Here is a 14,865-nt window from a genome sequence, read left to right as displayed (position 1 = left end):
TTTTTTTTTGTGAGTTGGAGTCTCACTCTGTCACTCAGGCTGGAGTGCAGTGGCACACTCATGGCCACTGTATCCTCAATCTCTTGTGCTCAGGTGATCCACCTCCGTCTTCCAAGTAACTGGAACTATAGACATGCACCACCATGCCCAGCTACTTTTTTTATTGTAGAGATGAGGTCTTGCCAGGTTGCCCAAACCAGTCTCAAACTTGTGTGTTCAGGCAATCCTTTCACCTTGGCCTCCCAAAGTGCTGGGATTATAGGCGTGAGCTACCACACATGGCCTGCACAAAGATTTTAAGTATTCATTTAGTGTGGTCGTGACCTAGGATATTACATACAATTTTGATTTAACATATGGGTTTCAGACACTCAACATTGTATTCATTGGATTTAGAGAGCACTAGTTCATGAGCCTGAGAAGCTGATGGCACCAACTCTACCACTAGTGAATGATCTTGGGCCAGTTAACTTCCTTACTTTTGTACCTGTTTGGTTTCTCATCTGTAAATTGAGAGAATTGTTGAAACCAGTTCTCATCACTGTTTTTAAAACTTTTAATTTTGAAAATTATTGATTACAGCACTGATTGCAAGTTCAAAACTATGGTCCAGACACCAGTACTAACCAGTAAAGTGTTCCAGTTAATTTCACCAGTTTTTTTTTTTTTTGGGTTGGAGTCTCACTCTGTTGCCCAGACTGGAGTGCAGTGGCCGCTCCCGGCCACCGCAGCCTCGACCTGCTGGGCTCCAGCGATCTTTCCGCCTCAGCCTTCCAAGTAGCCAGAATTACAGGCATGCACTACCACACCCGGCTAATTTTTTTAATTTATTTATTGTAGAGATGAGGTCTCACCAAGTTGCCCAGACGGGTCTCGAACCTGCGGGCTCAGGCAATCCACTCACCTTAGCCTCCCAAGGCATGGGGTTACAGGCTGAGCCATTGAGCCCGGCTGGTTATTCGCTTGTTTAGTTGAATTAGGTTGGTGATACGTAGGTGGAACTAAAGAATGAACATGGGAGGAGAGAAATTTTAATAAATAAATAATCATGTTTTTAAATCAGCACCTGATTCCCAGATCTCATTGGAAAACAGAATCTCTTAACTAAAAGATATCATCGGTTACTTAAATTTAAGATATTAATTTTGCTCTAGTACTCTATTTGACATGATACAATTAAATGTTTGAAATTATTTTCTTATAATAGAAAGAAATGCAGGAATTGAAGCTAAGTAGCAGTAACTCGGCATCCCCTCACCGTTGGCCTACAGAGAATTATGGACCAGACTCAGTGCCTGAGGGCTATCAGGGATCACAGACTTTTCATGGAGCGCCACTAACAGGTGAGCTGGCAACTAGATAATCCCAGATTTTAGTAAAACCACTTTAACCTCCCTCTTTTAAATAGATAATTTGTGAAATCACCTATATTTGTAGTCCTAGAATTTTCATAACACCAACCAGAAGCAAAATAAATTTTATGTGATCTTGTATATATAAAGGCTTGAAGAACCCTTTAATGCATACCTTAGATGGACTGAGTCTGAGATGGGATTATTCTTTAGATTGAAAAATGTTAACCCATACAGTTACACACTACGAACTTAAACCTCTGGGAAATTAATTTGATGATACATTGAGAGGCAGGACATTAATGGGTAATCAAATTTATTATTACAGCTATACATAAAAGGAAAAGAGCTGGGCTCGGTGGCTCAGCCTGTAATCCCACGCCTTTGGGAGGCTGAGGTGAGTGGATTGCCTGAGCCCGCAGGTTCGAGACCCGCCTGGGCAACTTGACGAGACCTCATCTCTACAATAAATCAAAAATTAGCCGGGCATGTTAGCGTGCGCCTGTAGTACCAGCTACTTGGAAGGCTGAGGCAGAAGGATCGCCGGAGCCCAGCAGGTCGAGGCTTCGGTGGCTGGGAGCGGCCACTGCACTCCAGTCTGGGCGACAGAGTGAGACTCCAACTCAAAAAAAAAAAAATGAAAAGGAGTTTGGACCTGGATCATATTGAGTTTTTAAGTTGTACTGTTTTACTTAGCCAGCTGTGTAAGTTAACCTCTCTAAATGTGGAGATAATACTTGTCTCACATGATTACTATGAGCATTTGTGTATATGCAGGTGGGTGTGAGTTTGCAGGAGACATTTATTCCAGTATACAGTAAATACTTAATGAACTAAGATGACTAATAGTGCTTACTGTGGACTGGCTAGGTGTAAAAGTGCTTTGTGAGTATAATTATATTTAATCACAGAAACAGTGTGGTAGGTAGCATTATTAATCATAATTCTTTAAATGAGAAAATGGGTTTAGCAGGTTAGATAACTTATTCATTATTATGCTGCTAGTTATTGATAGCTAGAATTCAAACTCCAGTGGTATAACTCCCAAAGTGCTTGCCAGTATGGTACATTGTCCCTAGGCATCCAGAAATGACATAAAAATAGGTTTCTTTTACATGAGACAGACTCTTGAAATATTAGTAGTTCAAATTTTTTCCCCCAGTTGCTTTTAGTTAGGGAAATAATTAGAATTATAAAGTCTAGTGTAGCACCTTTTTTTTTTTTTTTTTTGAGTTGGAGTCTCACTCTGTCACCCAGGCAGGAATTTAGTGGCATGCTTATAGCCACCACAACTTCAACCTGCTGGGCTCACGCAATCTTGCCTCAGCCTTCCAAATAGCTGCAATTACAGGCATGTGCCGCCATGCCTGGCTAATTTTTTGATTTGTTGTAGAGACGCGGTCTTGCCAAGTTGCCCAGGCTGGTCTCGAACACCTTGGCTCAGGCAGTCCTCTTGCCTCTACCTCCCAAAGTGCTGGGATTGCAAGTGTGAGCCACCTCACCTGGCAGCTGGTTTTTAAATGTTACTTGAAGTCCTGAGCATTTTTAATATTCTTTGAATATTAGTGAGTTCATGGTATCCTATCATGTGGAAGTACTGCAAATTCTGTTCCTTTATGTTATTTCCAGTTTGGGCTGTTATAAATTCTAGGACAGAATCCTAGGATTTGTAGGATATTTTAAAAATTCAGTTTGTACTCTTTCCACTAGTATCTGATAGTGTCATCTTTGCACTTTTGCTAACATTAACTTTTTAATATTTTTTTATTTTTGGGTTGGAGTCTCACTCTGTTGCCCAGGCTGGAGTGCATTGGCCCGCTCACAGCCACTCCAGCGGTGACCTGCTGTGCCCAGGCGATCCTTCTGCCTCAGCTGGAACTACAGGCACTTACTTCCAACCAGCTAATTTTTTGATTTATTGTAGAGATGAGATTTCTCCATGTTGTTCAGGCTGGTCTCAAACCCATGGGTTCAGGCAAACCCTCACCTTGACCTGCCAAAGTGCTGGGATTACAGGCTTGAGCTACCACGCCCAGACTAACATTAACTGGTTTTTTGTTTTTTTTGAGTTGGAGTCTCACTCTGTCACCCGGACTGGAGTGCAGTGGCCGCTCCCGGCCACCGCAGCCTCGACCTGCTGGGCTCTGGTGATCCTTCCGCCTCAGCCTTCCAAGTAGCTGGAACTACAGGCGCGCGCTACCACGCCTGGCTAATTTTTGATTTTTATTGTGGAGATGAAGTCTCGCCAAGTTGCCCAGGCAGGTCTCGAACCCGTGGGACATTAACTGTTAATAGTTTATAATAGCCTTTGCCAACTTGTAGGAACTAAAATTGTATCTTTTTTTTTGAGTTGGAGTTTCACTCTGGCACCCAGGCTGGAAGGCAGTGGCACGCTCCCGGCCACTGCAGCCTCGACCTGCTGGGCTCTGGCGATCCTTCCGCCTCAGCCTTCCTAGTAGCCGGAACTACAGGTGCGCGCTACCACGCCCGGCTAATTTTTGATTTATTGTAGAGACGCGGTCTTACCAAGTTCCCCGGGCGGGTCTCGAACCCACGGGCTCAGGCAATCCTCTTACTTCTGTCTCCCAAAGTGCTGGGATTACAGACTGAGCCACCGGAGCCCGGCCTGTATCAGTTTTTAAATACTAGGCATGCTCAGCACTTCAGCATGCTCAACAGTTCATGCAAATTGCTGGTGGTAGTTTTGTCATCTGTGTGAATGCTTTTTAGTTGTTTGGTTTCCTGGTAAAACTCACTCAGAACAGATGGAGCAGCTAGTTTGTATATCAACATGAGTACTGATGTGCTTTTTGTTTAAAAGCCAAAGAACATAATTGGGTTTCTTGTGAGATTCTTTCCATGAATTTGTCAGGTGACTTTTGACCTGAATATTTTCAGTAATTGCTTGAGTTTGCAAAATGCAGCCTCATCATTCTGAAGATTTTCAGGCCTCACTTTAAAAACATGCCCTTGAGGCCGCCTCTATCTGTGTTGTGCTTTTTTAATTTGATACTTTTAGTAGATTTATAAAAGCTCTGTAGTTTTGTTGTTTTTTTTCCTTTTCCCTCACTGTTAAGAATCAGTAAGCCGGGCTTGGTGGCTCAGCCTGTAATCCCGCAGGCTGTAATCCCGCAGGAGGCTGAGGTGAGTGGATTGCCTGAGCCCGCGGGTTCGAGACCTGCCTGGGCAACTTTGCGAGACCTCATCTCTACTGTATGTCAAAAATCAGCCGGGCATGGTAGCGCCTGCCTGTAGTTCCGGCTACTCGGAAGGCTGAGGTGGAAGGATCGCCGGAGCCCAGCGGGTCGAGGCTGCGGTGGCCGAGAGTGGCCGCTGCACTCCAGTCTGGGCAACAGAGCGAGACTCCGACTCAAAAAAAAAAAACAAAAAGAATCAGTAGTCAGTGATAAAGTTTCTAGTTAATCTTCAGACCTTAAGATTCTTGGCTCATGTCTGTGGCTCATGCCTATCAGCTTGTTGTGTGTTCTGTGCCTGCTTCCTCATCATAGTAATCAAAAAACAGGGATCTTCACCAGGCAGTTTCATTAGTTTTTCAGATTCAAAGTTGAACTTCTGGCTAGCCTTTGCTAGGTCTTTTTTCAGTGCTTTCCAGAGTCAATTGTGTGGAACCTCTTGGGTCACAGTTTCCATTTCTTCCATGAATAGGCAGGAAAGATCTCTTGGTTGTTTTGTTTTCTGGTAAAACTGTCATAAACCAGTTGAAGCAAACGGCTGTTGGTAGTTTTGCCATCAACATGAGTGCCTTCTAGTTGCTTGGTTTCCTAATAAAACCCACACAAAACAGATGGAGTAGGTAGTTTGTACATCAGCGTGAATGTTTTTGTTTTAAGCCAAGGAACACGTTTTATGTTACTTGTGAGATCCTTTCCATGAACCTGTCAGGTGATTTTTGACTAGAACATTCTCAGTAGTAGTTTCAGTTTACAAAATGCAACTGTGGCATTCTGCCAATTTTTAAGGCTCATTTCAAAAATATGGCCCTGAGGCCATTAGATGCAGTTTGGTTCCTTAAGTTCTTTCTGTGACTCAATGCCTGTGTTTGACATCATACTGATCTTTCTTAGAAAGTGGACCAGCTACTTTATTCTTGATTCCTTTTTTTGATGCTTGTTTTGTTGATTATAGCAGTGCTACTTGCTTATTCCTTCTGTTATATTTAGCAGTTTTTTGTGGTTTGTCAAATCTCCTTGATTGGTGTTTTTTGATGTACAGAAATTTAAAATATACGTAGTTAAGTAGTTAAATCTTTCTTTGATTTATATTGCTTTTGTATTTATATTTCTTACCTAGATAGTCTTAACTGTAGTATAGATTTTAACATTGTTTTCTTTTTTTTCTTTTTTTTTTTTTTTAGTTGCAACTACTGGCCCTTCAGTATATTATAGTCAGTCACCAGCATATAATTCCCAGTATCTTCTCAGACCAGCAGCTAATGTTACTCCCACAAAGGTAACAAAGGAATAATTTATACATTTCTAACTATCTCCTTTTGAATTGTTTAGGCTTCCTTCAAAGAAATTTAATAGAGTAGTTCAGTATTAAAACTTATATGTCCCTTGAGATAGCTATTGTAAATTTCTCTCCAGATACAGAAGTTATACTTCTTAGTCACTATTTTTGTTACAATAAGTGTGAATATTTTCAAAATGCAAATGGTGGTGGTGTTGGGTCCTTCTTAGTTTTGTTTTGACAAAAATAATGCTAGAATGTCCTTGCTGAACCACTGTGTGGCAAGTACTTTTAGGTCTGATGAGATTATACTGTTAAGGCCCCGTATTTCAGTGGTAGGTGAATGGGAAGCTTTGGCAGACAGAGAGTCAGGATGCATTTGTACCCTTGCTCTTCCATTTATTGTAACCACAGCAAGTTTCTTAACTTCTCAATGCATCAGTTGCCTCATATGTAAAATGAGGATAATAATATAACCTGAGTTCATATGGCTTTTGAGGTTATTAAAATGAGATAACTTACGCAAAGTGCTTAGAACAGTGTCCAGTTGGCACATTCATAAATGCACAATAAATGTTAGTCTTCACCATCATCATTATTGTTAACATGATTTGATGAATTGTTTAGGAATGAAGAAGCCATTTATTCCGTGAATTTATTGTGGAAATAGATTTTAAGATGCTGTGATTAGTTAAATTAGTTAACTTTTATTATCTGCCAAGTATATGCGTACGTATTCTTGTGGTAATGGTGCCTTCTTTTAAGGATGTGCCACACACCCTCATGATACCTTCTTCACCTAATATTCACATTTTAAGTTTGTGTGAAGTCATTTGTATCTAGTTATCCCTGGTTTTGTGGAACGTCTACAAAATATTTTAACTTTTTTCCTTGTAGGGTCCAGTTTATGGCATGAATAGACTTCCACCCCAGCAGCATATTTACGCCTATCCCCAACAGATGCACACACCACCAGTGCAAAGCTCATCTGCTTGTATGTTCTCTCAGGAGATGTATGGCCCTCATGCGCTGCGTTTCGAGTCTCCTGCAACAGGAATTCTATCACCCAGGGGTGATGACTACTTCAGTTACAATGCTCAGCAGACAAGCACAAATCCACCTTTGCCAGAACCAGGATATTTCACAAAACCTTCAGTTGCAGCTCACGCTTCCAGATCTGGAGAATCTAAGGTGATAGAATTTGGGAAAGCGAATTTTGTTCAACCGGGTGATGGAATAAGGCCATCTTTAACAGCACCAGCGCATACAACACAGTCAGCTCCTTTTAAATTTAACTCGAATTTCAAATCAAATGATGGCGACTTCACATTTTCATCACCACAGGCTGTGACGCAGCCCCCTTCTACTGCCTTCAGTAACAGCGAAAGCCTCTTAGGTCTCTTGACTTCAGATAAGCCTTTGCAAGGAGATGGCTACGGTGGCCCCAAACCAGTTTCTGGTCCAACCATTGGGCCTCGAAACGCATTCAATTTTGGAAGCAAAAATGTGTCTGGGGTTTCACTTACGGAAAATGTGGGGCCAAACCACCAAAGGAATTCTGGCTTTCGTCGCAATGATGAAGCATTTACTTTCCATGGTCCAGGGAGGTCACTGCTTGGAGCACCGGCTCCTGAGCTGGCAACCGAGCGTCACGAAGCCGACGGCGGAGGGGCCCGTGGGGAGGATGACGATGACGGCCCGCACTTCGAGCCTGTGGTGCCTCTTCCGGATAAGATCGAGGTGAAAACGGGCGAGGAGGACGAAGAAGGGCTCTTCTGCAACCGGGCCAAGTTGTTCCGTTTTGATGGAGAATCCAAAGAGTGGAAGGAACGCGGCATTGGCAACGTGAAAATACTAAGGCACAAGACGTCTGGCAAAATTCGCCTTCTCATGAGACGGGAGCAAGTGTTAAAAATTTGTGCGAATCATTACATCAGCCCTGACATGAAGCTGACACCAAATGCTGGATCAGACAGGTCTTTTGTATGGCATGCCCTTGACTATGCAGACGAATTGCCAAAACCAGAACAACTTGCTATTAGGTTCAAAACTCCTGAGGAAGCAACACTTTTTAAGTGCAAGTTTGAGGAGGCTCAGAGCATTTTAAAAACCTCAGCCACAAATATAGCCACAGCACCAAATCAGAGTATCAGAATTGTAAAAGAACCCACGAGTCATGACAACAAGGATATTTGCAAATCTGATGCCGGAAATGTGAATTTTGAATTTCAAGTTGCAAAGAAAGAAGGGTCTTGGTGGCATTGTAATAGCTGCTCCTTAAAGAATGCTGCAACTGTTAAGAAATGCGTGTCATGCCAAAATCTAAACCCAAGCAGTAAAGAACTCGTTGGCCCACCACTAGTTGAGACTGTTTTTGTTCCTAAAACTGGCCCAGAAAATGTTCAAGACCGATTTGCATTGATGACTCCAAAGAAAGAAGGTCACTGGGATTGTAGTGTCTGTTTAGTAAGAAATGAACCTGCTGTATCTAGATGCATTGCGTGCCAGAATACAAAATCTGCTAACAAAAGTGGATCGTCATTTGTACATCAAGCTTCCTTTAAACTTGGCCAGGGAGATCTTCCTAAATCTGTTAACAGTGATTTTAGATCTGTTTTTCCTACAAAGGAAGGACAGTGGGATTGTGGTGTATGCTCATTACAAAATGAGGCCAGTGCTACAAAGTGTGCTGCTTGTCAGAATCCGAGAAAACAGAGTCTGCCTACTACTTCTGTTCCGGCACCTGCCTCTTTTAAGTTTGGTACTTCAGAGATGAGTAAAACTCCGAAGAGTGGATTTGGGGACATGTTTGCTAGAAAGGAAGGGCAGTGGGACTGCAGCTCATGCTTAGTGCGAAACGAAGCCAGCGCTACAAAATGTGTGGCTTGTCAGAATCCAGCTAAACCAAGTCCATCTACTTGTGCTGTTCCAGCCCCTACCTCTTTCAAGTTTGGTACTTCAGAGACAAGCAGGGCTCCCAAGAGTGGGTTTGAGGGAATGTTCACCAAGGGGGAAGGACAGTGGGATTGCAGTGTGTGCTTGGAAAGAAATGAAGCCAGCGCTACCAGATGTATTGCCTGTCAGAATCCAAGTAAACAGAACGAACCTACTTCTGCTGTTCCAACACCTGCCTCTTCAGAGACAAGCAAGACTCCCAAGAGTGGGTTTGAGGGAATGTTTGCCAAGAAGGAAGGACAATGGGACTGTAGTGTTTGCTTTGTACAAAATGAGAGTTCTTCCTTAAAATGTGTGGCTTGTTCTGCCTCTAAACCCACTCATAAGCCTATTGCAGATGCACCTTCAGCGTTCACATTGGGCTCAAAGATGAAGTTAAATGACTCTTCTGGAAGTCAGGTGGGAACAGGATTTAAAAGTAACTTTTCAGAAAAAGCTTTTACCTTTGGCATTACAGAGCAAGGATTTAAGTTTGGGCATGTGGATCAAGAAAATACACCTTCATTTACATTTCAGAGTTCTTCTAATACAGAATCAAAGTCCACAAAAGACAGATTTTCCTTCCCTGTGTCTGCTGATGGATTTAAATTTGGTATTCAGGAACCAGGAAATCAAGAAAAGAAGAGTGGACAGCACTCTGAAAATGACACTGGTTTCCAGGCTCAGGATGCTAGTAGTCAGAAGAATGGTAGTGGTGTGATTTTTGGTCAGACAAGTAGCACTTTTACATTTGCAGACCTTGCAAAATCAACTTCAGGAGAAGGATTTCAGTTTGGCAAAAAAGATCCTCATTTCAAGGGGTTTTCAGGTGCTGGAGAAAAATTGTTCTCATCACAAAGTGCCAAAGTGGCTGATAAAGCCAACACTTCGGCTGACTTTGAGAAAGATGATGATGCCTACAAGACTGAGGACAGCGATGACATCCATTTTGAACCAGTAGTTCAGATGCCTGAAAAAGTAGAGCTTGTAACAGGAGAAGAAGATGAAAAGGTGCTGTATTCGCAGCGGGTAAAATTATTTAGATTTGATGCTGAGATAAGTCAATGGAAAGAACGGGGCTTGGGGAATTTGAAAATTCTCAAAAATGAGGTCAACGGCAAATTAAGAATGCTGATGCGAAGAGAACAAGTACTAAAAGTGTGTGCTAATCATTGGATAACAACTACGATGAACCTGAAGCCTCTCTCTGGATCAGACAGAGCATGGATGTGGTTAGCTAGTGATTTCTCTGATGGCGATGCCAAACTAGAGCAGCTGGCAGCAAAATTTAAAACACCAGAGCTGGCTGAAGAATTCAAGCAGAAATTTGAGGAATGTCAGCGGCTTCTGTTAGATATACCTCTTCAAACTCCTCATAAGCTTGTGGATACTGGCAGAGCTGCCAAGTTAATACAGAGAGCTGAAGAGATGAAGAGTGGGCTGAAAGACTTCAAAACATTTTTGACAAATGATCAAACAAAAGTCACTGAGGAAGAGACTCAGAATTCAGGTACAGGTGCGGCCAGTGCTTCAGACACAACAGTCAAGCCAAATCCCGAAAACACTGGGTCCAAGTTGGAATGGGACAGCTATGACTTAAGGGAAGATGCTTTGGAAAGTAGTGTTAGTAGCAGCTCAGTACATGCTTCTCCACTGGCAAGCAGCCCCGTGAGAAAAAATCTCTTTCGCTTTGGTGAGTCAACAACAGGATTTAATTTCAGTTTTAAATCTGCTCTGAGTCCGTCTAAGTCTCCCACCAAGTTGAATCAGAGTGGGACTTCAGTTGGTACTGATGAAGAGTCTGATGTTACACAAGAGGAAGAGAGAGATGGACAGTACTTTGAACCTGTTGTACCTTTACCCGATCTGGTTGAAGTATCCAGTGGTGAGGAAAATGAACAAGTTGTTTTTAGTCATAGGGCAAAACTCTACAGATATGATAAAGATGTTGGTCAATGGAAAGAAAGGGGCATTGGCGATATAAAGATTTTGCAGAATTACGATAATAAGCAAGTTCGTATAGTGATGAGAAGGGACCAGGTATTAAAACTCTGTGCCAATCACAGAATAACTCCAGACATGACTTTGCAAAATATGAAAGGAACAGAAAGAGTGTGGGTGTGGACTGCATGTGATTTTGCAGATGGAGAAAGAAAAGTAGAACATTTAGCTGTTCGTTTTAAACTACAGGATGTTGCAGACTCGTTTAAAAAAATTTTTGATGAAGCAAAAACAGCCCAAGAGAGAGATTCTCTGATAACACCTCATGTTTCTCGTTCAAGCACTCCCAGAGAGTCACCATGTGGCAAAATTGCAGTGGCTGTACTGGAGGAAACCACAAGAGAGAGGACAGATTTAATTCAGAGTGATGATGTAGCAGATACAACTTCAGAAGTTGGAGAAGTGTCTAGCACATCTGAAACAGCAACAAAAGCAGTGGTTTCTCCTCCAAAGTTTGTATTTGGTTCAGAGTCTGTTAAAAGCATTTTTAGTAGTGAGAAATCGAAACCATTTGCATTTGGCAACAGTTCAGCCACTGGGTCTTTGTTTGGATTTAGTTTTAATGCACCTTTGAAAAGTAACGATAATGAAACTAGTTCAGTAGTCCAGAGTGAATCTGAAGGAAAAGTGGAACCTGACGAATATGAACTGTCAAAGAGCTCTGATATCAGACCACCTCCGGATGGCAAAGTCAAAAATCTCTTTGCTTCCCTGCCAACGGAAGAGTCTTCAATTAATCACACTTTTACAACAGCAGACAAGGGTAAGTGCTTAGTCTTTAAGGAAAAATTTTTTTTCTTTTACTGTTTCTCTTGATGCAGACTTTTTGTAGGATACTAATGTTTTAGTCAAAATTTTTACAAAGAAGTACTGCTTGTGAATACTCAAAAAGTATTTTTGGGGGAGTGAGGGCCAGTTAGAAGCCCAAACTTTACCTGCATGCAGCCTACTTATGTAGTGAATCCTCACCTGTACCCTGCATTTCTATAATAAAACAAAATTGAATAAGACTAAAAATATTTGAGCAGTTTTCCTTTCTAAATGAGTTTTCAGCAGCAATAGAGATTGTAAGCTATTTAAAAGTCTTCAATAATTGGAATATATTTATATCACGGTCGGTCAGACCAAAGTAACTCAGACAGTTTAAGGACTCATGAACATGAATCATGCATCAACATAGCTGTTTTTTTAAGTATTCGTTTTCATCATTCAGTTTATTATTTTGTCAGTTAAAGAACATGGTATTGGGATGTTACAGTTTTATATATGAATTTTACCATCACTTACTAAATGAGCAAAGAATGAAACCGCAGGGATATATGAATACATAAGACAACCAAATTGATATATATTGAGGAATTCTGCCTTTTAAAAATAATACTCATTTTCTTTCCTAACATGTTTAAAAATGAAATATTCTTTATTTTTTAGGATTTAACTTTAGCCTTTTTAAATCTAATCCCATGGCCTTTTGGACCAGCACCCCTTCCTCACAGCCTGAGAGCAAAGGTATAGAGCTAGCATTCTCAGTATGAGATGATAGCAGTTTTCAGCAGCTGGTGGTCCTTAGCAAAGTAGCTGTGGCTGTATGAAATTAAGTACTTAACACTACAACCTGCATGTTAAAAGAATGCCAGTTTAAGCAAAGTACTTTTTGGTGGCATGACACCCTTTAATGCTTTTTTTTTTTAAATGTGCTCAGAAGTCATGTTTTCTCATTATTGCACTTTATTATTTTTTGCTGAGTTGCTCTGTTAGTTCAGCTCTGCTTAGTGAAGACCTATGTTTTATCTAACCCTTATCTTTAGCCATTAGTGTCTGCCAGTAGTCAAACGTAGTAGTAGCAGCAGCATGTATATGATATGGAACAAAGTGTCCCTTTAGGGCTATGTTTTTTGTACATAGTTTAGAAAAATGTTGTATTTGGAAGTAGACCCCATTTTTAACAGCCACTGTTCTGTTGCTTATCTGTCATATATGTAGCACAGATTATTTGTAGAAGTAAGTGTTGCTACCAGAGTGGAACAGTAGGAAATGGAATTTCTTAAAGACCTTCAGGAGCAAGATTGGAAATGAAAACTCACCATTAGTATCCAGTAACACATTTTGAGAGTGCCAGACAAGTACAGTGGTTAAGTGACAGTCCTTGGATTTCGGGTTTTTTAATCTTTTATTATTAAAGATGACAGTCTTTGAGAAATTTGAAAAGTGTAGACTTTATAGAAAAGTGGAGTATACATGTACACAGTGTCTGGGCTCTAGGTGAAGAATCTCTAGCCTAAGCAGATTTACCGATATACTGCTGTAGAACACAGAGCCTTGTTCTTGTTTCATTTCCAATCTTTAATCTGATAATATCATAGTCCCAGAGGACCTTAGAAATGAAGACGTTAGACATGAGGAAAATGGAGGGGGCAAGTGTGTAAGGAAGGAGTCTTGTTCTCTAGAGCAGTGTTATCCAGTAGAAATAGAATAGGGCCCTTATGTGTAATTTGAAGTTTTCAGCTGGGCGTGGCGGCTCCTGTCCCCAGTCTGAACTGCTGGGGTGGCTGAAGCAGGAGGGCCGCTTGAGGCCAGGAGTGGAGACCCGCCTGCGTGAGCGGGTCTGCACACGTCCCACACATGCACACATGCAAGTAGCCAGGCACAGCGGCATGCACCGGCAGCCCTGGCTGTCAGGGAGGATTGCCTGTGCCTGTGTTTCTGGGTGACAGAGCAAGACCCTGTCTCTAAGAAAATAAAATTTTCTGTTAGCCATATTTAAAAAGTGAAAAGAAAAAGGTGGAAGAGAGGGAAACAGATGAAGTTGATTTTAAGAATATATTTGATTTACCTGTTATGTCCAAAGAATAATTTTAACTTTTAACCAATATAAATAATATGATATTTTACATTTTTTTCATATCAAGTCTTCAAAATCCATTATGTACATTTACACTTAAAAGTACATCTCAATTTAAACTAGCCACCTTTCAGATGAGATTGGGCACGTTCAGGGTGGTAGGGCCATCGATAGAGTAGCCACCTTTCAAAGTTTTAATAGCCAAATGTGGTTAGGCTACCATATTGGACAGCATAGCACTAGAAAAGGTTTCCGTAGCACCACTGGGACATGGCATGCTTTGTGACTGGCTTACTTTATTAATTCCTTTAGCCAGAAATTATTTTTTATAAACCAGATCAAGCCGGGCTCCGTGGCTCAGCCTGTAATCCCGCATCTTGGGAGGCTGAGGTGAATGGATTGCCTGAGCTCGCGGGTTCGAGACCTGCCAGGGCAACTTGGCGAGATTTCATCTCTACAATAAATAAAAAATTAGCTGGGCGTGGTAGCACGCGTCTATAGTTCCAGTCACTTGAAAGGCTGAGGTGGAAGGATCGCTGGAGCCCAGCAGGTTGAGGCTGCGGTGGCCAGAAGCGGCCACTGCACTCCAGTCTGGGTGACAGAGTGAGACTCCAACTCAAAAAAAATAAAAAATAAAAATAAACCAGATCAACTTACATATGAAATTCCTTTCTCCTAAATTTTTGCCTTTTTCATTGGCAGGGTTTCTTAGCCATAGAAATTGTCTAAGATTTTACAGTATTATTTATCCATAGCATAGCAGTTCTTATTTAATTGTATCTAGGATCGTGCTTGGAAATAGGGAAAACTGGATGCAATTCTAATCACCTACCATTCTTGGCAATTGTTAACTTTTTTTATAGGAACTAATTAAGGTTGGCTTTGGATTAGTTTCATATATCTACTAATGTTTGCTGATACTTTAAGATTTTTTTTCAGTTTTTGCAAATGCATGGATATTTTGATAAAGTGTAATTTGCTATGCCAAATATGATTATGGTAGCACTTTAAAACACCTTTTTAAATTATAGAAATTAGTAGAATTCTTTTGAGTGCCAAGTAAGTAACCGCATTTTTTTTTTTTTTTTTTTTGGTTATAAGTAGATTCTGTGATTACTAAGGATTTTTCATGGGTCACTAAGTCAGTTTGTTAATTCTAATTTATGTTTATTATAGAGCTGTGTCTGCATCAAAGTATGTATAATTTTTTTTTTTAAATCAGTATTCTGTTTTAACCCATGGATAAGTTTCATAGTTTTTGTATTT

General features: G+C 41.0%; 1 protein-coding gene across 1 annotated transcript in view; it reads left to right on the top strand.

Moving 5' to 3' along the window:
- LOC103264213 (E3 SUMO-protein ligase RanBP2) overlaps nucleotides 1-14,865 on the top strand; it is a 51,755-nt gene that overhangs the window by 22,843 nt on the left and 14,047 nt on the right. The window contains exons 17-19 of the mRNA XM_008061859.2: nucleotides 1,208-1,343; nucleotides 5,728-5,822; nucleotides 6,720-11,520. Of these exons, the coding sequence (XP_008060050.2) occupies nucleotides 1,208-1,343; nucleotides 5,728-5,822; nucleotides 6,720-11,520 (5,032 nt within the window). The remainder of the gene's footprint in view (nucleotides 1-1,207; nucleotides 1,344-5,727; nucleotides 5,823-6,719; nucleotides 11,521-14,865) is intronic.

Source organism: Carlito syrichta, unplaced genomic scaffold (genome assembly GCF_000164805.1).
Source record: "Carlito syrichta isolate Samal-C Ts95f unplaced genomic scaffold, Tarsius_syrichta-2.0.1 Scaffold305632, whole genome shotgun sequence".
Lineage (NCBI taxonomy): Eukaryota > Metazoa > Chordata > Mammalia > Primates > Tarsiidae > Carlito > Carlito syrichta.
Note: the sequence above shows the minus strand (reverse complement) of the source record. Positions and strands in the feature narration are given on the sequence as shown.